Source organism: Vicugna pacos, chromosome 6, assembly GCF_048564905.1.
Source record: "Vicugna pacos chromosome 6, VicPac4, whole genome shotgun sequence".
NCBI classification, from domain to species: Eukaryota; Metazoa; Chordata; class Mammalia; order Artiodactyla; family Camelidae; genus Vicugna; species Vicugna pacos.
In genome coordinates, this window is record NC_132992.1 from 49163229 (window position 1) to 49189919 (window position 26691).

General features: G+C 33.3%; 1 protein-coding gene across 15 annotated transcripts in view; it reads left to right on the forward strand.

Moving 5' to 3' along the window:
- FANCM (FA complementation group M) overlaps nt 1–26691 on the forward strand; it is a 765839-nt gene that overhangs the window by 19716 nt on the left and 719432 nt on the right. For 12 of the 15 annotated variants that reach the window (XM_072962981.1, XM_072962983.1, XM_072962982.1 and 9 more), the window contains exons 10-23: nt 524–730; nt 2271–2484; nt 5686–5840; nt 6783–6938; nt 8526–10431; nt 14717–14805; nt 14907–14975; nt 16605–16733; nt 17668–17824; nt 20546–20652; nt 21949–22512; nt 23323–23698; nt 25294–25585; nt 26205–26320. In XM_072962981.1, the coding sequence (XP_072819082.1) occupies nt 524–730; nt 2271–2484; nt 5686–5840; nt 6783–6938; nt 8526–10431; nt 14717–14805; nt 14907–14975; nt 16605–16733; nt 17668–17824; nt 20546–20652; nt 21949–22512; nt 23323–23698; nt 25294–25585; nt 26205–26320 (4537 nt within the window). Of the gene's footprint in view, nt 1–523; nt 731–2270; nt 2485–5685; nt 5841–6782; nt 6939–8525; nt 10432–14716; nt 14806–14906; nt 14976–16604; nt 16734–17667; nt 17825–20545; nt 20653–21948; nt 22513–23322; nt 23699–25293; nt 25586–26204; nt 26465–26691 lie in introns of those variants that run through there. The other 3 variants (XM_006199849.4, XM_072962995.1, XM_072962980.1) reach the window with 2 other exon arrangements.

Consider the following 26691-nt stretch of genomic DNA (forward strand, 5'->3'; position numbering starts at 1 on the left):
CATGTTCTAAACACCTACAGTCATATTTTAGGGTGGCATATTCTGCTCCCCTTCACCAGAATGACAATACAAAAAGTAAGATGTGAATTCTAGGAGTAATAAAACATTCTTACTTTAAGCTAACAATAGTTTAACTATTAAATTTACTATTATCGTTAAATTTACTAACAATAAATTTAGGTCTATGATATGATAATAGCAGTAATTGCTCTGGGCTATTTTACCTGCCTTATGCTCTTTTTAGTGATGTTAAAAATACTGTTATCTATGTGTAAATTGTTAACCAGCCCTTTTAGAATCACAACCATTATTAAAGCAAAGGAATTAGGAGTGCCCTTTGCATTTTACCACCATCTCTTTTGGCTTGTATTGCCATTTTGCTGCTGCTTTTCCTATTCGATGGTATCCTGGGTGCTGATTTTTAATCTGGTTTGAGCATTTTGGGGCAAATGGAAAAAGTATGCTTTGATCTACTATTCTCTTATGCTTGCATCTACTTAATTTTAAATCATTTTAATTTCAGGTAGTGAAACAATTTCGTAGCGGTGGTTACAATACATTGGTTTCTACTTGTGTTGGGGAGGAAGGTTTGGATATAGGAGAAGTTGATCTTATAATATGTTTTGATGCCCAGAAGAGCCCAATTCGTCTTGTACAACGAATGGGTAGAACTGGCCGCAAACGTCAAGGCAGGATTGTTGTTATCCTTGCAGAAGGACGAGAAGAACGTGTAAGTAGACTTGTAGAAACGTAATTTTATCTTTGAAATTTGAGAAATAGAGCCTAAAGACAAATATCAATCTATTAACATTCAGAGTCCAAACAATCTGTAGGTAATTGTGATTGATTTTTATTTCCTTTTGTGTTAAATTCTGCCTACTCTTTTCTTGTAATTGGGAGAATTTTTGACTGGATTCAGTTTTATAATTTTTATCCATATAAAGAAACACATTTTGGTACTTCAGTATTAATTTAGAGGCCCCTAGATACCAAAATCAATATGTATTATTCTTTCTTACTATTTCTCTATGCTCCTAAGGCCCTTTTTTTGTATTTAGTTTAGGGTTTTTAAAATTGTTCTCTTGTTGTTGTTGGTTGTTGTTTGTTTTTTACTACAGTGAAGCTGAGAATGGTTTTTTACATTTTAAGAGTTGCCTAAATCAATCAATTAGCCAACTAACCAACCAACGAGAATATCAGCCAGAGATAATGTGTGGCTTGCAAACCCTGAAATATTTACCTTCTGGCTCTTTATGGAAAAGTTTGCTGATGCCTATTCTAAGTGATAAAGGATTTGAATTATGTTCATACTTTGCTGTAATCTTGGGTGACAGGCCTTCCTAAATATGATGTAGTACATAATATTGTTTTGTGACACACTAAAGCATTAACTAACTTTTGTAACTCAGTGTGACTCTTTCTGTGGCCAAGTAAATAGTTTCACATTTTATACCAAGTAAAGACTTTTTCATTAATTATGATAGTTTTAAACATTTGATTTAAAATATTTTATAAATCCTTTAAGAATCATCCTGAAAAATGAATTCTTTTTACCCAATACTTTTCATGTGATAAGCATATTCTTATGTAACATCCAGTTTATCTATAAAATGATCCCAATAAATGAGATGTGTGTTGCTTTTAAAAGTCTGTATTATCACTGAATGGAATTGGCTCTAACTAATTATATTATCGTAGGGAAATCATTTAACTTTTCTTTTGGGGTGTTAGTTTTCTTATCTGTTAAATAGTCATAACAGTCTTCATTTATTGAGTACTTACTCTGGGCTGGACAATGTTCCAGGTGCTTCAATTGCATTATTTTATTTAGTCCTGTCAACAACCACGTAAGCGGAGTACTAATAGTTTTCTTACACACAGTAAAGAAAACTGGCATGTAGAGAGATGAACAAGCTGAAATACCAGAATAGTATTCAAAAAGAAATTTACACTTATATGTAAATATCAGCCTTATTCAAAGACAGTAGATACTAAAGATAGATCTCCTTTGTACAGTAGAGTTATTTACAAAGGTAAGCTTTTTTTTTGAAGGTAAGCTTTTATAATAATAAATTTTGAAATGATTTTCATCGAGTTAATTGAACAGGCTTCAAATTTAAGACAACAGGTATTTTATCCTCCAAGTATTTAAGTGGATCAGAGTTTATTTTACTGTTTAGAATAAACTCAGACTAATAATAATAATTGCCTGTAATGGCTAAGTGATTATTACAGAAATAATGTAATATGACATTTATTTGTTTTTGCAGACTTATAATCAAAGTCAGTCCAACAAAAGAAGTATTTATAAAGCTATTTCAGGTAACAAGCAGGTCCTTCATTTTTACCAAGGAAGTCCACGAATGGTTCCTGATGGAATCAATCCACAATTACATAAGATGTTCATCACTCATGGTGTCTTTGAACCAGAGAAGCCTTCTCGGAATTTGCAGCGAAAGTCATCTGTCTTTTCCCATAGGAATGGTAAATAAAAAATTCTGCACTTGAGACATACATTTGTTCTCTTGTTAGTTAGCAGGACATATATTGATACATTTAGGATGTTATGGGTGTCCCCTTTGGAAAGGTTAAGAGATTATTCATGTGGCAAAGGGAAGGAGACACTGACAGTACAGAGTGATAGAAACCCAGTGTTGGGAAAATTTTAAATATCCTACCAACCTAGAGAATCTTTTTTACAATTGTAGAGAAGAAAAATCATTTTATTATTGAATAAGCATTAAACTGTATTACAATGTACATTGTAATCCATCCACTAAGACAATACAAAGACAGAAAGAAATTCTGTCCTCTTCATTCTCCCAAGCAGTTACAAATCCTTTACATACAGGTTCTTAAGATTAACAGTAACTTGTCCTCATATAAGAGGGTAGCACCATTTGCTGTATGTTCTTTCATATTTCACTCCAAATTCCCCTGGTAATTGAGGTATCCATTTGTGTTAGCTAGTTGCACTTCATCCAAAGAAATAATAAAACTTCTGTCTCTATGACAAGTAGATAGGGACAGCTCAGAGAAAATGTCAGGGCTACTCTCCCTGTTGTCTAGGAGATAGGGACACTATCTTCCTTGATGTTTACACTTCAAAGAGGTGGTTCCTCTATCCTTAAGAAATCATTTCTGGTTGAAAAGCTGGCTAGAGGCTAGCTTTGCCTTTACAAAGATTTGCATACGTATCAAAGGGTTAAAGAAAGGATTACAAACATTAGGTGTCGCTAGAATTGCTCCTAGAAAGGGAGGGGGAGTGGTTTCTTTCCCTTTGTGCAAAGGAGAGTTTTTTTTTTTAATTTATCGTTACACCAGATAGTGGTGAAGTTAGACTAAGTTATTGGTGATATTAAGTCAGTGAGAAACAAATACTTTGGTGCCAGGGAGCAGAGTATGAGAGCTTAAGAATACAGAGATTTTGGTGATAGCAAGAAAATACCTTAAAACATTAGCACTATAAAAATGAGAAACAAAAAGTTTTTCTTTTGAATTTTGCTTATCTTTAAGGAAGGCTTTAAAGAATCATAAAATAATGTAGTTAAGAGTCTAAGATTTGGAAGAAACCTTGGGGGTCATCTGACCAATTGCCTATCAAGGTAGGAATATTTTCTGCAGCATTCTTGTTAAATGTATATCCAGCCCCAACAGAACATCTCTGTAATGGAAATTATATTCTTTTATGACAGTTCATCCATTGTTGAATAGTCCATAAAGAAAAAGTCTTTCTGCTGAAAAAACACCTGTCTCTGAACCTTATACTCATTGATTTAGTTTTGGGTTTGTCGACTGAAAAAAAGAAAACAAAACTCAAAAGTTGAGAATAATTCATATGGGGCATTAATGAGGACTACAGCCCAGGAAGGCAGCCTCTCATATAGCTCTGAGGAACTGTTCCAAAGAGGTAGGGGAGGAGCCAGGGTATATAGGAGTTTTTGCTGGGGAAAAAAACCCATTCAGTGTAACATCAAAAGATTACTGCTAATCACAAAAAACAGACATTTCAAGTTAATGATTTTAGTGCTTTTCCATGATGGGAAGATGCAAGAATTGGGCTTATTGAAATTATTCCTTTGATATACATCTTAACCATCTGGGGCCAGTATCCTGGTTTTCTCTGTACTGAACCCCTTTCGGGGCAGCTGCAGTGGCTGTTGGCTTGATGGCCCCAACATCCTTTGTTTACTGAAATGGTAGGGGACTTCCTTTGTCCATAGCTTCTAGATACAAAGAATAGTTTTGATCCTTGGTTCACCTAGGTGGCAGTTCTTTTTATATTTGAAGATAGTACCTCTCAACTGGTTTCATACCATGAAGTTTCAGAGTTCTTTCCCTTCTAGTCACCTGCTTTGGATTCACTTAAATTTGTTAATGTTCTTTCCCTTAACTCAGAGCCATTAATCAGTGCAAAAGTGTGCCTATTAAACCTAATGCAAGTCCATGTAACAGGAATATGCCTGTCATTTTATAAGACTTTGCCAAATTTTTGGTTAAAATGAAAATGTATTTTGAATTCTTTTGAATTTATTAAACTAATAATAGCATCAAAACTTCATTTTGGTTGGCATACATTTTTCTTAGTGATCATTTTATTTTTGTAAGTGTTAACTGTATGTTTCATAATTATTTCTAAAATATTACTAGGGATGGATGGTAAAATTCTAGAATCTGCCTTAAAAAAATATTAACTTATGTTTGTTTGCTTTTTCCTTCCATTCTCTCCAATTTTTCAAGTGTCAGTGATTCATCCTGCCAAGATAGAGTGTATAAATGTAATGTTCTATATATTGGTATATAATTCATTTGGGCTTAGAGGTCTGAATTTATTTTAAGTAACTAGGAGAATGGAATACCTTTCTATTTCAAAAGTCTTAGCATCTCAGATTGCTAGATCTGAAAGGGACCTGAGAGATCACCTAATTCGAACCCCTTATTTTACAGAAGTCTCTTCCTATGTAGTATTTGGGAATTGCTAAGACAGAAATTCCCTGGTTGCTAATTCAGTAGTCTTTTTTTTTTTCCTACTCTCATCTGTACTGGGACCAGAGTTAGTGCTTTATATTTTTAATCCTTTCCATGTTGGTGATTATTTTCCTTTATAGAGATTATGGAAATAAAAAAAGGTTAATTTACTATACATTTAAAAAATATTTTTTTTTAAAGTAGTAGATCTTTCCTGCCCCCTTTTCACCCCTCTCCCACCCTCCCTATTTAAGACTTAAGCCAAAAACCCTTTTTAGTCTTGGCGTCTCTGCACTCCCCACCAGTTTCACAAAACTTATCTGATAATGTTATGATACAATCATGGTATGAGTTTTCATTTGTAAGTTATCTGTTTCCTGCCAGATCTTAGACAGCAAAATAGAGAGAGTGCAAAGAAGCTAAGACTGAGAGCCTAGTTACCTTGTGCTGTTTGTTAATGAAGAAGTCATTACCAAAGATTAGCTCTAGACAGAAGGGTGGACTAGTACTTTCAAAGAGATGAGAGAAGCTTAGGAGATAGGTAGAAGCGAGAAGTGATAGTGATTATATGAAGAAAACTAATTTTAAGGAATAGAATCAGTGGTTTGGCAGAGATGAGGAGACAAACAGGTAGAGTTTGAGTTGATGTCATATATTTTGTGTTTGCCTAGCAGATTTTTTTAAACCTCTTTTCAGCTATTTTTTTTCAACTTACAGAAATGAGGCAAAGTAATTCAAAGAAAGACTGGTTCTTATCTGAAGAAGAATTTAAATTATGGAACAGACGATACAGATTAACAGACAGTGAAGGAATTAAGGAAATAACATTGCCTCAAGTTCAATTTCTGTCTTTACAAAATGAGAACAGACAAGTAAGTTGAACATGTTTTCAGATACTCGTTATAGTGATTATGCAGTAGGTGAATGTTCATGATCAGAACGTCAACTTAATTAAAAATTGAGAATGTAAGCAGTTTAAAAAAGAATATTAAAGTCTAACTTGGTAAAACGACTAATTTTCTTATATTCCTTATTATATATATATATTTACATGACTAATATATTTACATTAGTTCTGTCTTTATTAATATCTGCATATAAACGTTTTTATGTAGGCATAATTTATATGATTGTTATTCAATATATTACTAATATAAAATTTGCTGTCATGAGAATCTTTGTACAAACTTTTTTAGCAAACTGGTTTTTAATATTTGTTTTGAAATTACAGTAGAACTTTAAATTGAATGTTGTTTATTTTGTTTATTCTGAACAAGTTATTGATGAACTTAATGAAAGTCAAGAGAGTTGATTAGGGGTCACATATACACCTGGAGAACTAGAAAAACAACCTCAGGAAAGATTCCATTTAGAAGATTTATAGGGCTTGAAATATATGGGTCTTCAGATTTTGTATTTTATTCACTAACAGGTAAAGTCAGGAATGGCAGCAGCCACGAAGAATTGGGATCAGTATTACTGAGAGGTTATGAATGCCTCTTTATTAGATTGTAGAATATAAATCTGGCAAAACAGTAATTTTCAAGTCACACATTTTCTTAAATATTTGCTCTTAACTTGGAACTATATAAATGGGAATTTGGCCAAGAGCTACCCATGTAACATTTACTTATTTATTTCATTTTTAATAAGATTTATTGTTTTCTTTCCAATTTTACAAGCAATACATGTAACAGTGATTTTTAAAATGTATTTAAAAGGGCATCTTTATACTTCATGAAATTACTTTCTTTAAAATCAGTGTGTGGAATCTGAATATGTGTGTTTTTATTATGTTAAAAATCATTAATCAGACTCAAGAACCAACCACTGGAATTCATCAACTCTCTCTCTCTGAATGGAGACTGTGGCAGGATCATCCTTTGCCTACGTATCAAGTTGACCATTCAGATCGATGTCACCATTTCATCAACATTATGCAAATGATAGAAGGAATGAGACATGAAGAGGTAGGCTTCTACTGTAACTTTCTCTTGCTGGTATGATAGTGAAACTAGAATACTTCATCTTTATTCTTCTTAATTTGAAGTAATTACTGTAAGAAACAAGTGTTAATTATAATCAGAGCTAGACTATTTTGTTTTTCTAGATAGCTCCTTGTGATCTCAGTAAGGAACCAGTTTTCTGTCTTAGGAGAAGTAGACCTAATTAGAAGAACATCATCTGTAAATATTGATAGACTTAGAGTCAAAGTTTTACTATACTTAATGATTTATGTAAAATGTTTATAAAGCTATTTTAGGATTCTTGTTAGATTGGGATTTATTGTATTCTCTGTCGTATAGGTCGTTTGGTATGTCTCTTATATCCTGGTGGTGGTTTAGAGAGTTAGTGATTCCTCGAGCAGTTTCTTGGTTATTCTTCCTTGAGAGAGTTAGAATGATGAACTTGTTACGATTGTGAAATTCAAAATAGCTGGGTTCGAATTCCAACTTTACCTCTTAGTAATTGTGCATGTGTAAGTTACTTAACCTCTCGGTGCCTCAGTTTCATCTGTAAAATGGGGATGATGATAATACTTTCTTCATAAGGTTGTTGTGAGAATTAAATAACTTAATACATGTAAAGCAATTAGAATAGTAACTGGCACATAGTAACTACTCAATAGGCTGTAGCTGCGATTTTTGTTACTAGCTGTTATTCATGAAAATAAAGTAATTATTTGTAAATCTCAGGAAAGCCTGTGCCATCAAATTAACACATTTTTTAGTGCCTTCTGTATGGCATGGTCTGTTCTAGGCCCTGTGGCTGCATTGGTGAAGAAGTCAGATAAAATACTCTGTTTATGGGGAACATATTTACTGGCAGGGAGACAGACATTCCCACATTAATATTTATTGTATTTATTATTCAAAAAGTGGAGAATTAACTGCTTAAGTCCCTGATTAGTAGAGGAATCCTGACCAAAGTGGCATTCATGGGTGAGAGGGAAGGATGTGTCAGGGGTGGTGGGGACTGTAGTTTTAGATTTAAAGATAACTAAGACTGGGACATTTACTGCAAGAGTTCTTGGGGAATTTGTTAAAAATAGTATATTCTAGCCTACAGCCTAGTAGACAAACAGGTACATTTATTTCAGATGTTCTATAAGCTGTTCTTAGTTTTACCTTCATCAAGAGAGTAAATCTAATACAGGTATGTATATTTTTTATTTATTTGTATTAATTTCTTAAATATCTATTTTTAGGAAATTAGAATAATTATTCAATTAAATGTTAGAAGTGAAAAAAATTAGTGTTTATAATCTTGTTTTATATATTCATTAAATTCTTTCTACAAATAGTTATCATGGGTCTTCCATGTATTAGGTACTGGGAATATAAAAATACTAACTGATTAAAGATAATTTATGATCATTTCACAGTAGTGTCATTTCTAATTTTGTTTGACTTAGAATAATTTTTTAAGGTATAAAAGAAAATCATTTGAATAATGTAATATTGCTTAGAAAATACTTTAACTGAGTAAAATTTATCTCATAAAATTGGCTTTTTTGTTTTGTTTCCCTGTGACTTTTTCATTTTCGTTCTTTATAGGGAGAATGCAGTTATGAATTCGAAGTTAAATCTTATTTACAAATGGAAGATGTTAGCTCAACATCTAGTGTGCCCAGGCATGAGTATAATCCTTTTGCCTATGGAACCTTTGCTAGTAACAAGAAATCTTCATTTACAAAGAATGTAAATCAAGGCAAATCATTCTCGATGACAGAATCCAGTGAAGAATGTGCTGAAGTTTTTAAACAAACTCGTATCAAACCTACTAAAACTGTTTCTCTAAAGAAAAAAGCATCTAAAGAACTTAAAAAAGATCAACCTAAAAAACAAAAAAAGGATGTTGTCATGGAGCCGTTAGTCACTGATAGCAATTCTACTGTTGAGAATATTTGTCAGGTAGACCTACTAAATGATGAAAGGACATTGGATACAGATGAAGTTACTGCCACATGTGCCAACAATGAAAATGTTGCTAATCAGTCCTGTGAATTATTGACAGAATGTCAGTTTACAAGTAAATCTACTAGTTCATTTACTGGAAATTCAGATTCTGGTTATAACAGCTTGAGTGATGAGAAATCTCTTTCATCTACTTTATTGCTTCCATTTGAGGATGAGCTTTATATAGCTGGAATAGATGACCAATTTTATCATGGTCATTCATTAACAAGCGAGGTACTAGCTAACGTAGAGAAATTTTTATCCCATTCTCCTCCGCCTCTCAGTGGACTCTCATGTTTGGAATATGAAATTGCTAAGGGTTCTGCACCTGAGAACTTGCTTTTTCTACCCTACACAGAGCACTTACAAAAGGATAAATCCACCTGTTTGATGTCATATTCAGCTGTAAATTCTCAAGAGAATTTAGAGTTTTCACTTACTGCTCATCCTTCTGAAAAAAGTTGCATTTATGGTACAACTAATGATAAGATTTCTGATGAATCAAGCTTCTGTGACTATGATAAAGTACATAAAGGTATTAAAAATGAAAATTTAGTATCCAGCAATCATATGCAAATAAACATAGGCCCTCCAAAGTATTTTGTTGAAGAGAAGAATCATGATGTTGATAACGATGGCCTCCCAATATTGCATACTGACCAGGATGAGAGTTTACTGCTATTTGATGATGTTAATACGGAGTTTAATGATGTGAGTCTTTCTTCCTTGAATAGTAAATGCAAATCTTTATGTGTGTCAGACAAAAATGCTATAAATGATGTGGCACCTGTTTCTCAGTTCTTCATTTCTGATGAACTTTTGTTAGATGATAATTCTGAACCCCAAGATCAAATTATCTGTGATACTAATAATTGGAAATCTCATGAAGATTTGAGAGGTGTACACGAAGAAAAACTGAAGAATGATGAATATGGTTTTGACTGCTCTAAGGATTTATTTTCTGTTACCTTTGATTTAGGATTTTGTAGTCCAGATTCTGATGATGAAATATTAGAACATGCACCAGATACAAATAAGAATAAATTTTTAGATCGTCTTTCTGGAAGATGTTTAGATACTAAGGAGACAAGTGATGCAAATTATGTTTCAGATCAAGCAGTAGTACCAACAGGTCATGTTGATAGTTCTACAAGTATAACCATTACTATCCCATCAAGTGAAGATAAGCGAAGTCCAACTTTTGCACATTTTCCCATGAGTGCAGCGAAGAATAAAGAATTTATGTCTCCTGGTTATTCTCAGTTTTCTTTGCCAGTAGGAGAAAAAGTTATGAGTACACCACTTTCTGAATCAAACACACTGAACTCACTTTCTAAGAAGAAATTAGAAATGGCTAGGACATCAGATTCTAATAAGGGAAAAGTAAATCTACAAAGTTCCAAAGAAACATTGCATTCAACTTTTGATGATTCAGGACTTTCTGTAGAAAAGACTAAAAGCAGGGAGCAAATCAATCTGCGTCAATTCTGCCATTCTGGTAAAGGTAAGAGTCCATCCTTATAAAACACATAAATCTTTCTAGAGTGAGTAATATGGATCAGATTCTGTAATTTTTCAAAATGTAATTTCTCAGTATATGGTGTATGGAATTAGATAATTGATGTATTATATATTTCTTAAGTTGATACTTGCCTATATAAGATTCATTTTATCTACATATATTTATGGCATGCATGACATGGGAAAGGAATTATGCTATACACTGAAATATAGAAATGTAAAATTTGGCCCCTAGTCCTTGATTTTAAGATGCAAACAATTGTGTGACATGTACATTTGAAAGATATCAGTAAAATGTGGAAATAACTACCAAATGAATAGTAAGATAGTGGACCTTCAGGAGGCCCAGAAGATGACAAAATTTTAAACTGGATTAGATTGGAAACGTTGACTTTTATTATAGATTTTTATATTGGCTTCTTAGGAATATTTATGATTTGAATATGTTGAAAATAATCAAGAGAGAATTTGGGTGTTATAAAGTGAAAACAAAGAGAAAGAAGGAAAGTGTATAAATCTCTCATTTTATCCTACAACTACTCTTTCCTCAGCCATAGGAATAAAATTCATATATGCCCTGCTGTAATAATCTATACATAAGCTAGAGTTGAGTTCTATAACAGAATTTAAAGAATACTTAAATCATTTTAATACTAAACATCTATTTCCTGGTTTTCCTGTACCTGTAGAATTAGATTACAGAAGTCAGAAGATTTCTGTGGATCTTCTGTGGTCTTGTCTGAATCTTCCAAATAGAGTCTTACTTCTCAGTTATTTTGCTATTTAAATCTTTCTCTTTGTTTTCATAAATGAGAGTTTCCTCTGTAAGTCTTGTTCTTATCTGTTCTCATTTTTCTTATTCTATTCTAACATTGACAGCATGATTCATGAATGTTTTATTTAAGATAAAGTTTATTTAAAATAAGTTATGGAAACATGGTTAATTTTAAAAAACTGACTATACTTCATAGTTTTGGACGTACTGTGACATGTGTAGTTTTACTAAGTATATATTGCCTGTGATCCTTTAATATTTGCTTTAACACCTTTATATTAAGTCTGTGTTAATGGATAATTTTTCTGTCATTTGTCATATTTGCATTAAAACTTTTTTAGCATGTATTTAACTACTAACCATGGGCAATATAATTCTGAATACATATGCATTAAGGGAATTATTTATTAGAGAATAATATTTAGTATTTAGTATTCCACTTAATTGAAATAAAAGACTTAAGATCATTTGCCATGCTATATGTATATAATAATAGTTCATTAAAACACCTCTAAAGCGGTTAAAAGGAAATCCTCCTGGAATGATTTGGTTACTGTATTTGAGCCCTGCATTCAACTCTGGCTTTCTTAGAAGGTAACGAAAAATAGGAAACTGTTTAATCATCTACAAAAAGGATTTATTCAGGTGTATCTGTCTGGATGCATGTTTTATTACTACAGAATGTGAGGAGAAATTTACGGTGTGGTTTTGTGTTAGTTTTTTATTGCTGTGTAAAAAACAACTCCCACAAATTTAGTGGCTTAAAAGAACGTTTATCTCACAGTTTCTGTGGTTTAGGAATTTGAGACTGCTTAAGGGTGGTTCTGGCTTAGGATTTCTCATGAGGTTATAGCCAAGATTTCACCCGGGGTTGCAGTCATCTGAAGATTTAACGGAGCGTGTAGAATCTGCTTCCAAGATGGCTTATTTGAAAGGAAGGGGAGGGTGATGGGAGGCACACAGATATCTGAGGTCCACAGCAATTCTACAGTCCAGTGGAACTGAGACTGAAAGTTTCTTGATTAGTACTCTGGGCGTGGGAGTAATTCTTGGCGGTTCTTGGCTTTGTCCTCTGGGTGCTTGATCCTTTTTCATAACAGGTAGCACCTGTGCAGTTTTCTCAGCCTGTTTCTTTTACTGAAAATGTGGGGATCCAAAGGCCTCTCTTCCCATGTAATTCTTATAAATCTTTGTGGATCTCCTGTGACTCTTACTTGAGGTTTATTCAGCTAGATATTAGCCATGCCCACAAGTCTTTGGAGGTAAATCCTTCCCTACCTTTGGCGTTTGCTGAGATGTCTAGAGATAGTTCCTTAATCTTCTTAGAAGGCCTGTTGTTTGAGAGGATCTGTAAGAGACATTCTTAAAATGTTTAGGGAGCCTTTTATCTGACTGAATGGTACTTTGAGGCACCACGTTTGATTTTTCTGAGGTCCTAAAGCATTCACAGTCACATCCTCAGCATCACCTGGACAACATTTTCCTGGTAGTATTCTAGATCAGATCTTTGCCTGGAAGATTCCTTAATTTAACATTGTACGCCAGCTGGAGAAGTTGTTAATTTTCAAAACTAGCAAGTCTCAACTGTTTAATAGTACTTTCTTTAGTTCCCCTCTCTCGTTTCACATTTTACTTTCACAGAAAGAAGCACAGGCAATACCTTAAGTATTTTGTCTGGAAATCTTACCTAGATCACCTCATTCATTAGGTACAATTTCTACTTTCTGTGTTACTGCAATATTGCTAAACTTTCTGGCACTACATAAAGAATTCCCTTCCTATAATTTTTTTTCTTTTTCTTTTTCAAGGAATGTTTAATAACAAGGTAGAAAACTTATGCTTATCTAATACGTATTTTTATATCACTGAAGCTAAAGCAAAACATCCTATTCATTGGATAAATATGGCCTGCTATATGTGTGTACAATGCAGTGCAATTTAAAAATATAATTATAATTTCAGAACTTCAGAATTTGAATAAGTGCCAGTGTTCTCTCTTTTTTTCATATGGGAAAAGAAAATTCCTTTGAAAATCATTTGAGGCTTGGACAGAAATTCCATAGCTGTATTCTTAGGATCACTCTTAGTCTTCATGATTCAGATGATACAAGAGAAGATTCAACTCAGCCTTTTATAGAAGACATTCCAGCTTTTTCTTTCCTACAGTGTTTTTTTTTTTTATTCAAGTATAGTCAGTTACAATGTGTTGATTTCTGGTGTACAGCATAATGTTTCCATCATACATATATGTACATATATTCCTTTTCATATTCTTTTTCATTAAAGGTTATTACAATATATTGAATATAGTTTCCTGTGCTATACAGAAGAAATTTTTTAAATCTGTTTATATATATAGTGGCTAACATTTGCAAATCTCAAACTCCCAAATTTATCCCTTTCCACCCACTTTCCCCAGTAACCATAAGATTGTTTAATATGTCTGCGAGTCCATTTCTGTTTTGTAGATGAATTCATTAATGCCCTCTTTTTTTTTTTAGATTCCACATATGAGTCATCATATGATATTTTTCTTTCTCTTTCTGGCTTATTTCACTTAGAATGATGCTCTCTAGGTCCATCCATGTTGCTGCAAATGGCATTTTTTCATTATTTTTATGGCTGAGTAGTATTCCATTACACACACACACACACACACACACACACACCCCTGCAACTTCTTTATCCAGTCATCTGTCGATGGACATTTAGGTTGCTTCTATGTCTTGGCTGTTGTAAATAATGCTGCTATGAACATTGGGATGCATGTATTTTTTCAAATTGGAGTTTTCTCTGGATATATGTCCAGTAGTGGGATTGCTGGATCATATGGTAACTCTATTTTTAGTTTTTTAAGGAACCTCCATACTGTTTTCCATAGTGGCTGCACCAAATTACATTCTCACCAGGAGTGTTGCAGGATTCCCTTTTCTCCACACCCTCTCTAGCATGTATCATTTGTGGACTTTTTAATGATGCCTATTCTGACTGGTGTGAGGTAATACCTCTTTATAGTTTTGATTTGCATTTCTCTGATAATTAGTGATATTGAGCATATTTTCATGTGCCTATTGGCCATATGTATGTCTTCATTAGAGAAATGACTGTTTAGGTCCTCTGCTCATTTTTGGATTAGGTTGTTTTTTGTTATTGAGTTATATGGGCTGTTTGTATATTATGGAAGTTATGCTCTTGTCAGTCACATCATTTAGAAATATTTTCTCCCAGTCCGTAGGTTATCTTTTCATTTTGTTTATGGTTTCCTTTGCTGTGCAAAAGCTTTTAAGAGTTACTATCTTTTAATTTCTTCACTGGCATGGTTTTTATTTTTCTATCCTTTGGGCCCAGATAATTTTATGAAAAATTATCTTGCTTGAGAGTAAATAAATGTTGAGATTGCCAGAAATAATTCTTACTGTACCCATCAAGATAGTTGTGGTTGGATAAACTTAAATCTCTTGACCAGATTTACTATTTTTTAAATAAATTATAGATGAACAATTAACAAGCAGTGAAAGTGAAGATGAAATTTTCCAAAGAAGAATTAAAAAAACAAAAGGAAATGTTTTGGATTCCCCTGAGGTGAGTCATTCAGAAATCACAATGAGATGGTCACATAAAGTTTTTTATTCCCCTTAAATCTATTTTTTTAACCCCTTACTTTATTTATCTACTTTATCTAGGATCAAAAAAATAGTGAAGTTGATTCTCCACTTCATGCTGTCAAAAAGCACAGGGTTCCTCCAAACAGAGTGAGTAAGATAACAGATAATGTATATTAAGTCAAATTCTTTCAGAATAAATATTACAAGAAAAATGTATGTATAGATGAACAAGATGTAGTTGATCTTACAGGTATACGGTTAACAGAAAAATAGATAGTAAATCATATGTAACTGAAGTTTCTATTTTAAACTCCTTCTGAAAACTGCCCCACTTTTGTCAGCACACTCCGGCAATTCAGCAAACATTGACTGAACACCTACTCTGTGTCTACTGTCTAAGATACTGGGGATACTATAAACTATTTCCTGGACCTGTTTTAAGTCTACAGTCTAACAGGAGAGATAGATAAGTAAACAGATAATTTCAATATAACTTTTTAAAGGTAAGTGATAAGAAAAGCCCTTAACCTAGACCTTGGTAGTTCTGGCAAGCTTCTTGGAGATGATACTTTACTTAAATCTTAAACCATATGTAGTGGTTAAGGAAGAGAAGAGAGAAGGAAGGAATTCCCAGCAGCTTAAAGAATCACACAGAGTGTGGAAACAGCATCTCTTTGTTGTTGGGTTGTAAAAGCAAAAAGTAGCAGGAAGTAAAATTGGAGAAAAATATGAGTGAGGTTTTGGAAGGCCTTATTCTTTCATTTGCTCCCTGAATGGGTTTGAAAGAAGGAATCCAAGATGACTTTCTGGTTTTGCCTTGGGCTAGCTGGCAGATGCTTCACATCTTTAGAGAAAACAAGAAATAGATGATAAGTTCAGTGTTGAACATGTTTGAGTTTAAGGTTCTTGTGGGATAGTAAAGTGACAGTGTCTGGCCAGCATTGATGATGGTGTGAATGTGAAGTCTGGGTTGGGGGCCAGTCTTAAGGATAATAGTATTTATTTGTCATCAGCTTATAGATGATAGCTAATTCTGAGATTAGGGAATCTTGCGTGTTTTAATTCTCTAATACAAGCTAGTATAATTTGTGCAAAATTAATAAAAATGCAATCAGTCCATATTAACTTTGTGTACTCATATAAAACTTCATTAGAAATATTGTTTTAACTTGCTCCTTGAACTAGAATGTCTGACTGGCTTTCTAGAAGTGAATGAAAATATTTATAATGTTGATAATCATTCTTTAAAATTATTCCTGTTAATTGAAATTGTTTTGATAAACTTCTTTTGATTGGTTTCATATTATTTTGTAAGAGATGTAGTAGTGGGCCTTGTAGTCAAAATTTGTTGTTGTATTAGTTTCTTAATGTGAAAGGACTCTTGTATGTTTGGACTGATTTTGATAGCTATGTTTATGGACTTAATTTTTTTGTGTGTGTGAAGCCCTTCAGAATCTTCTAAAGGAAACAGTTAAACGGACAATATAAGTTTTTATCAAATGCATACAAAACTTAATGAATACTATAATAGTATTACTTATATTACCTAATTCAGTATTTTAGAAAATACTTAGTATTCTCTTTTAAATTCTTAAGTATTACGTATTTGTAACATGGCTCTGAGTTGTAAGAGCATTTTATTTTTCTATCAAGAAAGTGTTAGGTCAACTATTTAAAAAGAAAAAATGAAAATAAAAGCAGTAACCCTTGAAAAATACATTAAGACACAACAATCCAATTATATTTTCTTATGCAAGAATTTTTATTGAATTACAGTTAGATTTCTCATCTAGTGATGAGAGTGAGAATTTTCACAGACGAGGTCTGCAATCAGAAGACTTCAAGGATCTTAACAGGAAGGACAAAAGAGGCATCAGAGTCCGCAAGAGACAGAGTCACCTAAAGGTAAGCTTTTCAGTTTTTTATGTTTATATAAATATACTATATATATTTTTTTATTAGTAAAGAACATTGGATTTTACAAAAATGTAGATTTTGCTCAGTAATTTCCTTATAGGAAAAAAACACCAAAGTTAAAAAGTATTTTGACCCCAATTTTACTTTTTTTACTGGAATTAAAATCTTAAAGTGTGGTATTTTTGTTTCTCTTTGTGTTTCAAAATTATCTTGCAATGTTGTATTGTTTTGAATGACTAAATTAAGAAACTTTAGTGTATAGTATATTAGAGAATATAATGTTCAAATTGAAGAAAATAGAGAGAGGGAGATCTGAGTTTTAGAATTATATTTGCTTTTACAATAATTATATTGCTTTTCTTATCTCTATTCTACATTCAAATTCTTGGAAAAGAATTCTCAGCACCTTTTTTTCTGATTAGTTCTTTTGTGGTGCAGTATTTTTCCTGGCAAAAATTAATTAGCTGGAAGACTCAGGAGGCTTATTAATTAACATTCAGCAAGCTGATATGCTGACTTGTACTTTATTTATAGCAGAATTATCATAAGAAATTTTATTTTATTTTTTTAGTTAGCTGCCTTTTTCTCTTTCTTTCTGTCTATCTGTCTGTCTGTCTATCTATCTATTTCAGGGTGGGAGGTAATTAAGTTTTTATTTATTTTTAATGGAGGTACTGGGGATGGAACCCAGGACCTTGTGCATGCTAGGCACGCACTCTACCACTGAGCTATACCCTCCCCTCCTTCAGAAAAAATTTTAAATAGGTGTATACTTTATCATTTCTTCTAGTAGTTTTCTGTATTTATTATTTTTGATCTTAAAGGCATTGGCAAGAAATTTATTTTCCAAAAGTGTTTCAGTTATTTAAGGAAATTAAATGATTTTCTTAAGGGTGTTTTTCTGTTTTCTAATTTCTCTTAGCTTGTAGCTAGGAAGTTTTTAGATGATGAAGCAGAACTTTCCCAAGAAGATGCAGAATGTGTTTCATCAGATGAAAATGATGAGTCAGAAAATGAACAAGATTCCTCATTACTTGACTTTTTAAATGATGAGACTCAACTTTCACAGGCTATAAATGGTAAATGATATAATGATGCTTCTTTTTCTTTTAATTTTCAGTGCATTTATTTATTTTATTTATTTATTATTTTGTAGGGAGTAATTTGGTTTATTTATACATCTTTTTTTAAAGGGAGGTACTGGGGATTGAACCCAGGACCTTGTGCATTCTGAGCATGCACTCTACTACTGAGTTATACTCTCCCTGCTTAATGTGGTTGTATTTAAATATTTGAGTCATTTTCGAAAGAATCCTGATTTTAAAGGGAATTAACTTTGACATGTGTGAAATATTAGGTCATTGTCCTTCAAATTTGTAATATTTACTTTATGTGAGAGTTGGTTATTTGTAGGCTTCTGTTAATTTGATTATTTCTCTCCAGAATAACCTGGCTGGCTGTGTCAGATGTTCATTTAACAAATATTTAGTGCCTACTATCTGCCTGATACTATGGAAGGTTCTTGAGAAAGCTGCATCTGTCAACAAAATGGACAAAAATCTCTGCCCTTACAGAGCATACATTTGAGTGGAAGAAGACAAAGAATATACATAATAACTAACTTATTTAGTATAGGATGAAAAATTTACAGAGAAACAAAAAAAAATGGAGTAAGATGAAGATTTGGAGTGGCAGGGGTTGGGGTATTAACAATAGGACAAGCTGTGATTTTAAATAAGGTAATTAGGTGTAGGCCTCATTGAGAAAGTGACAAAGACTAGAAGGAGATGAGGAATTCAGCAGTGCAGTTTGTTAATAAAACCAGCTGAGACACAAAGCTAAGTTGATTAAATTTTACAAAACAGTCTCTCCAAACAATGTTTGAGCAGGTGTTCTATACAGTATATGAAGAGCAGATGATTCAGATTGGCTGTAATAGAAGTAGGAAAGTGGTGGGCTCTTCTGTATTTTGATCTTTCACAAATCTTGCCATTATTCTGCTCCTGTAGTGCCTGATGGGATTTCAAACAGTGAAGTTTCCCAAGGTCGGTGACTTTGGAAGAAAAAAGGTTTTAAATATTAAGTTCTCAATACTGTGTTGTTGATACTGACATAATTTGCAGAATAAGGTTTCTTAGTATTATGTCCTTGAAGTTCTTTAACAGAAGTGGCTTTGGCAGGTTTATGGTGTAATCTGGTGGGAGAATGTTGATGCAAAGATGACAATCAGTATAAAGACCCTGAAGCCAGAGTGTGCCTGTTGTGTTCAAGGGAATAGCACTATGACTGGAATTGAATAAGGAGAAGGGGAGTAGTAGGAAGTAAGATCAGAGGGGTAATTACTGAGCTGCCAGCTCATGTTATTTTAGAAGTATCGCTCTAGCTTCTGTGTTGAGAATGGCCTAGCTGGGGGCAAAGGTGGAAGAGGAGACCATTCAGGAGGCTATGGCAGTGATCGAATCAAGGAAGGAGGTGGAGGTAGTGAGAGGGTGAGAAAGACTGGATTCTGGCTGTGCACAGCTGACAGGATTTTCTGATGGACTAGAGAGAAAAAGAGGGAGTCAAGGGGCTTGAGCAAAGGAAGGACTTAGTTGCCACTGTTGGGAAGGTAGCAGATAGAGCAATTGGGATGGAGAGCAGGGAGGTCTACGACTCCATTTTAGATATAATACATTTGAAATATGTAGGATTTCAAAGTTTTTTCTTTTAAAGGAAAATCTCAAAATCTACATTCTTTTTTTTAATGTGTCATTTCTTAAACAAATTATAGGCCTATGAATCTCACATGAATTATGGTTACTGAAAAAAGCCAGATTCCAAATGTTACATACGTATACTTTGATTTATATGGTATCTCGGAAAAGTTAAAACCATAGGAATAGCAAGTAGATAGTGGTTGCCAGAACTATGCATTTGTTGAGACTCAGAACTGTACCCTAAAGAGGATGAATTTTACTATTTTTACCCCCCCCAAAAATCTACAAAACAAATGAAAAAAATCTCTGAAAACTCCTTGATTCTGAGTCTTTTTAAACTGTAAGCGGGAAGTGAAAATTCCACTAAATTTTGAAGGGATTTAAAAAGTGGGTCGTTAGGTGAGGAGACTATCTAGTAGTTGAAGCTAGCTATGGAATGGAGAAAAGGGAAATAGATTTACAAGAAAAATTTACCCATCTTTTCCCAAGCACTGTCATCATTAAATTAGCAGTGTTATCCCTCAAAATAACCTGTTATTTAATAAAATCACTTCAGAAGTATGTAAGGGGAAATAAAAGACAAAAATAAACTTGCTTTCTGATTATAACCTTAAAAAAAAGATAAGCATAAATAAAAACCTGTGTTTCCCAGTTTTTTCTTGACTGAAAATTATGAAAAATACTTACTATTGGCTGTGGCTTTTGATAATTTAAAATGTATGCTTTCTTATCTTGCCTGGGTTTCTTGTTTTATTGAATACTTTCTGTAAGTCAGATATAGTCCTAAGGTCTTTGTATACATTTACTTTTAATGAAAAGGCACTATCCTATCTTCATTTTCAGAGGAGGGAAATAGCTAACGCAGAGAACTTACATAAATTGTCCATGATCACCCAATTAGATGGTCTATCAAAGGCAAAACTCCTAACTTTGTATTTTTGAATAATTGGTTTTAGACATGTTTCAGTATATATTAAATATCTTTTGGGTTAAATAATTCCACAAATTTTGAATCATGTGAATTTGGGATTGGTCAAAGTTAATTACTTGCTGATTTTCATTTAAATAATTTTGATATTTGAAATTCTTATTATCTTTACACAGATGCTGAAATGAGAGCAGTTTACATGAAATCTTTGAGAAGTCCACTGATGAGCAATCAGTACAGAATGTTCCATAAGAAACATAACAATGTGAACGTTTTCTCACAGGTATGAACTATAGAAATATTATGGAGAATTTCCTGGTGGTGATACTGAGATTTATTCCTGTTAATGAAGCCTTCATTTTGTTTATAAAACTGGACCATCAGAACTATTTGCAGTAATTTCTGCCCTGAGTAAGGAAGATGGACTAAATGAATTCTCAAAATCCCTTTTGGTCTTAATTTGATCAAAGGATCCTTTCTTTAATTTGAGCTAATTAGCATATACTTTTAAATTGTTTTCCAATTAGGAGAATGTTTAAAGGAAGTAAATAGAACATTATCATCTATTAGTTAAAAATTTAATTCTTCTATGTTGTCATATTTCTCATGAAAATAAATTTTTTTCATGAAATGGTACATCCTAAAAATTATAGATTATTTTCATTTATGGATAGCATTTTCATATTAGTCCTATTCATAAATTTCTGTTTTCAGCTTGGAAATACAGTCATTCATATCTCTATACTTTCATTGTGTTTATTATAAAGCACTTATCACATTGTTTATAAATTACTGTTTATTTTTCTGGCTACTTGCACTAGAGTGTAGATTTCCACAGGGTAAATCATTCTTTTTTTAATTCCCAAACTTCCCATTTTCTTCTGTAAAGAATATACTCAGGAAGAAGATGTGGTATGTATATAAAATGAAATATCTCTCAGCCATAAATAAGAATGAAATCTTGCCATTTGTGACAACATGGATGGACCTAGAGGGTATTGGGCTAAGTGAAATAAGTCAGACAGAGAAAAAGTAATACTATATGATTTCACATATATGTGGAATCTGAAAAACAACAAAAAAGAACAAACATTAAGAAGAAACAGTTATAGATACAGAGAACAAACCGGTGGTTGCCAGAGGGGAGTGGCCAGGAGGAGAGAAATAGGTGAAGGAGATTAAAAGGTACAAATTTCCAGTTGTAAAATAAATGAGTCATGAGTATGAAATGCATAATGTGGGGAAGGAATATAGTTAATAACTATGTACTATCTTCTTATGGTGACAGAGTGTAAGTAGACTTACATGGTGATCATTTTGAAATGTATGTTGTGTAACAGGAACTAACACAGTGTTGTAGGTCAGTTATACTTCAAAAACAAACTCATATCTCATTTTATGTCAATTATATCTCAACTAAAACTCAAAGAAAAGAAGATGCTCAAAATATGTTAACTGAGCAATTGACTGAATTAATGATGTGAAATATTCAAAAAGATGTCATGTGCTTAAAAGAATATGTTAAATACATGCTGACTTTGTGAAAGAAATTTATATTTTTATTGTATTTTAATTATAGATTCCTGAGCAGGATGAAACTTATTTAGAAGACAGTTTTTGTGTTGATGAAGAGGAGTCTTGCAAAAGCCAATCAAGTGAAGAAGTCTGTGTTGATTTTAACATGATAACTGAAGATAGCTTTGCAAGTGGGAGTAAAAAATATAAAACCCGACGTGCAGTAAAGCTAAAACAAATGAAGATGAGAGAAAATTGTGCACACTTAAGAAAGAAATTATTCAGAATTATTTTACCAGATGATTCAAGTGAGGATGAAGACAATGTAAATGATAAACGAGAATCCAATACTGTGGTTAACCCAAGCACTGTGAACAAGAGTGAACAAAAAGACCACTGTTGGAATTTAGTGCCTTCTGGGTCTTCGTTGCAGTCCAAGGACTACTCTACTCTAACTGTTAATCGATCACCAAAGCAGAGACAACAGACACCACTTAATTTAAAGGCTACAGTTTCTGATGTCTCAGACTTTAAACCTCAGAGCTGTAGTAAAATTGAATCTACCTCACCATCCTTCACTACTGTTGATTCACAGAAAGACTGTAGAGAATTTCCAATTCAGTTGAAGGTATGGATCAAATTTGAGGAAAAAAAGCCTTCATATGTTTACCAAAAAGTTATTTTTTGGCTTTGCTTTCTTTTGTGTTAAATAACTATGTCAAGGAAAAATTAGCAAGTGATAAAATTCTTCAAAACAAGAAGCCAGCACACTAAACTATATGAATAATTCATGAGATGCTTTGGTTTTAATTTTTTAAATGTGTTAATAGTTTGCTTAGTAACATTCTGTAAGGGAACTTGTTAGTTTTATTAAAAGGGAATAGGAAACTGAGCTTCTTGCAAGGTAAAATTAACAGAAACTACATGCTCAGAATTAGTTCCCCCAGGTTAACTTTTCTTTTCCCCCATGAAGGCTTCAGGTGTGTAATTCTCATCTACAATTGGGGAGAGGAGTTTAGAGGTACCACCTGATTTCCTTCCTTTGAATTTCTTTCCTTCTAGGATGGCCAAGTAGCCTAGTTTCTAGCTCCTATCTTGCTATTGCCGAAGTAATCCCTTAAGTAATCCTAGGCAATATGGTAATTCTTTAACTTTCTGAGGCATCACCAAACTTTTCCACAGTGGCTGCACCATTTTTCACTCCCACCAGCAATGTACATTCCATTTTTTTCACATTCCCATCAACACATATCCTTTTAAAAAAGTTATAACTATCCTACTAGGTATTAAGCGGTGGCTTGACCCTTCATCTACATAGTCACTTTGGTCATGCTGAAGGATGGAAAAAGTTTCAGTAAGAAAAATCAGCTTAGGTGTTAGAAGTTTATGGTGCTAACGTATATTTAACTGATCGCGATCGATGTTTTCTACTTTTTAGAATGCTTGTGCTCTGGAGGATTCTGGCACTTCAATGGCGTATTGTTCCAACTCAAGACCACATTTGGCTGGCACACATGCTTCTCTGAGACTTCCACAGGAAGGCCAGAGAACTTGTATTCTTGTGGATAGTCGTGAAATCACTTGTGGTTCAGAAGTGATTTCTTCCCTAAGAGCGATTCATGGCTTACAAGTAGAGATTTGTCCTCTTAATGGTTGTGATTACATTGTGAGTAACCGCATGGCGGTGGAAAGGAGGTCTCAATCTGAGATGTTAAATAGTATCAATAAGAACAAGCTCATTGACCAGATCCAGCACCTACAGAGCATGTTTGAAAGAATATGTGTGATTGTGGAAAAAGACAGAGAAAAAACAGGTTTGTATTTTAAAATGTTTGCATTTATAAATTGTAAAGGCACTTGACCATTTACTTCATTCTTCTACTGTCAGGATGTGGGAAGCTCTTAAATGTCATTTCATACTTATATAATGCCATGTTTTTCATTAGTCATCATGTTTAAATGCAGCTTATGAGAATTGAAGGGTGGGAACTTGAAGGCAAGTGAACCAATCATATGTCTTTTTTCAGGAGCCCCAGAAAGGATGAGGGCCCTAAATAAGGCAGCAGTGGGGGAAAGGAGGATTCGTGAAGTTTAGGAGGCAGGCTTAGAGGAAATTGGTGGGAGGGGTCGGGAATTACTCTTGAGCTGACCAATTTCTTGATCACTGACCAGTTAGTTAGGTAGCAGTGTTTTTTTTACTGAAATCATGAATATAAGAGAAGCAGAAGATTTGAGGGACAAAAAATGTTCAGTTTTGAATACGTTAAGATTGAGTTCTCAGGGGGTCATTGAAATGGGTGCCGAGGATGATGAAATGCAGGCTTGGAGCTTCTGTTAGGGAATCTTTGTGGGCACTCTGACTGTACAGGGAGCCCCGCAGACTAGTAAAAAAATCATGGGATATGGAATCAGAAGATGCACTAAGTTCCGGTGTCTCTATAGCTGTGTGACCTTGCATTGACAAATCACTCCCTCTGAGGAGTTAATAGTTGTCCTACTCATCCTGTGGTGTTATGAAGATTGAGTGAAATCATGCAGGTAAATGCCACTAGGGAAGAATTCCAGGATTATACAGTCGTTATGTAGAAGAAAATAATGTAGTTTACGTGAAACATTGGTTTGGGAACTGAGCGGCAAACCTTTTCACCCGCGCACTGTCACTAGTGAACCATGTGACGTGACCTTGCATAGGTCACTCTACCTTTCAGTACCCCAATATTTTTGTTTTCTTCTTTTTTAATTTGACAAGCAAGGGCTTTAGATTAGGTGATCTCTTGGATCTTTCTCGTACTAAAATTCTATAATTTACTCTTTAGTAGCATATCCTTTATAAAGGAAATAGATTTGAAATAAAAAGAAATGTGGCAAAAGTTATGGAAAAGTATCTTTTTTTTTGACTTAAGAATGTAGTTAAAAAAGGATGTAGTTAGAATATGGAAAGAAAATGAACAGGAAATGTAGGAAAGTAAATTAATAGGCAAGAGTTGATATTATAATGGCTGTGCAGTGTACTGAATTACTCTTGGAATAAACACACAAGATAATTTTATATCAGAAGTAATACTGAATGAACCCTTCAACAATGTTAGCATTATAAATTTTAGAGATGAGTAATATGGTCTTGGCCTTCAGGAATGCATAATCTGGGGATATAAAATTTCCCCTGCCTACTCACCTTCCTCTGTTGGTTCCACTTTAAGACACTCATAAAGGCAGTTCTCCCTGTTTTCTCTCAGCTATTTGAGAATCAGTTTAGATCTTTAGCAGTAGGGTTTCTCTTAAGCATTGTGTGGCACTAGTTTGCTTAATGGTGTATGTAGATCTTGGGATTTTAATAATGTATATTATTAATGGTTTTACTTAATGTAAGTTACTAAGATTTGCATTTTCCTAAATATTAAATATTTAGGAGACACATCCAGGATGTTTAGGAGAACAAAGAGCTATGACAGCCTGCTGACTACCTTAATTGGTGCCGGAATCCGAATCCTTTTCAGTTCCTGCCAAGAAGAAACAGCCGATTTGCTAAAGGAACTGTCTTTAGTGGAACAAAGAAAGAATGTTGGTATTCATGTCCCAACAGTGGTGAACAGTAATAAATGTGAGGCACTTCAGTTTTATTTAAGTATTCCTAATATAAGTTACATAACTGCACTAAATATATGTCACCAGTTTTCATCCGTGAAAAAGATGACAAACAGGTATGTCTATTTTAATATTTTTAAATAGTTAATTTAAAATCACTTAGAAGGATTTCATATAAATTTTAATATTTTTAAAAAAAGAGGTATACTGTCTGTTAGGTTATTTTATTTGGTAAAGACTTTGCTTGCCAACATGTATCAGTCACTGCATTAAGCTGAGGACACTGACGGAGGGGGAAAAAAATAAAAAGATAGGCATTGTCTTTGAGGACCTTAGAGCCCTAAAGAGAGGTAGACATCAGATAGCATTTATATTTGACCTTCATTCTAACATTTCTGGGCTCTTTAGTTCTATAACTAGAAAAATGTTCAAGTTGAAAATTATACTAAGTTTTGATGATTATATTGCTTGAAAATCAAAGGAACATTTTAGAAAACATGTTAAACTGAAGGCCCAATAAGATGTTGAAATTATTGTTATATATGGTTTTAAATGTGGGGAATATGCTTTTGTTTTATTTAAACTAATGCTGAAGACATTAACCGGATGAGGAAAACTTGGGAGATGATTTTCTTAAAGGATTTTATTTTTGGTGATCTTTAAATTAAGTAGGATAAGAATATTAAATTTTATTAAGTCAGAAGTTTTAGTGTAATGTTTTTGTTCATTTTTCAGCTCACCTCAGGAAATCTCCATGTGTGCACAAGTAACTCATCAAAAGGCTGAGGAGATCTATAGATATATTCACTATATATTTGATATGCAAATGTTACCAAATGATCTTAACCAAGGTAGATTTAAATCTGATGCATGAGGAGACTGCTCAGGGTGGGTTATCAAAGAACTCTCACAGTACTAAATGCACTTCAGTAATCATTGCTGTGGTTTGTGATTATCAGCTTAAAATATGTAAATAAGATTATTTCCATAACTTATTTTATACTGTGTATGTTTTTATTTATATAGATTATATAAATTATTTAGAAAGTATCTGATGTTTAATGACCACTTTGATTAGATTATGAAACTTTTTTTATTGAAGGTACTATTAAGAAAGTAAAAGCTAAAGATGTATTTTTAGAATTTTCCCAAAGATTTTAGTGTTGTTGTCATTTGTTAGCATTATAGATTGATGTGTCTGCTGCCAACTTAATGGTCATAA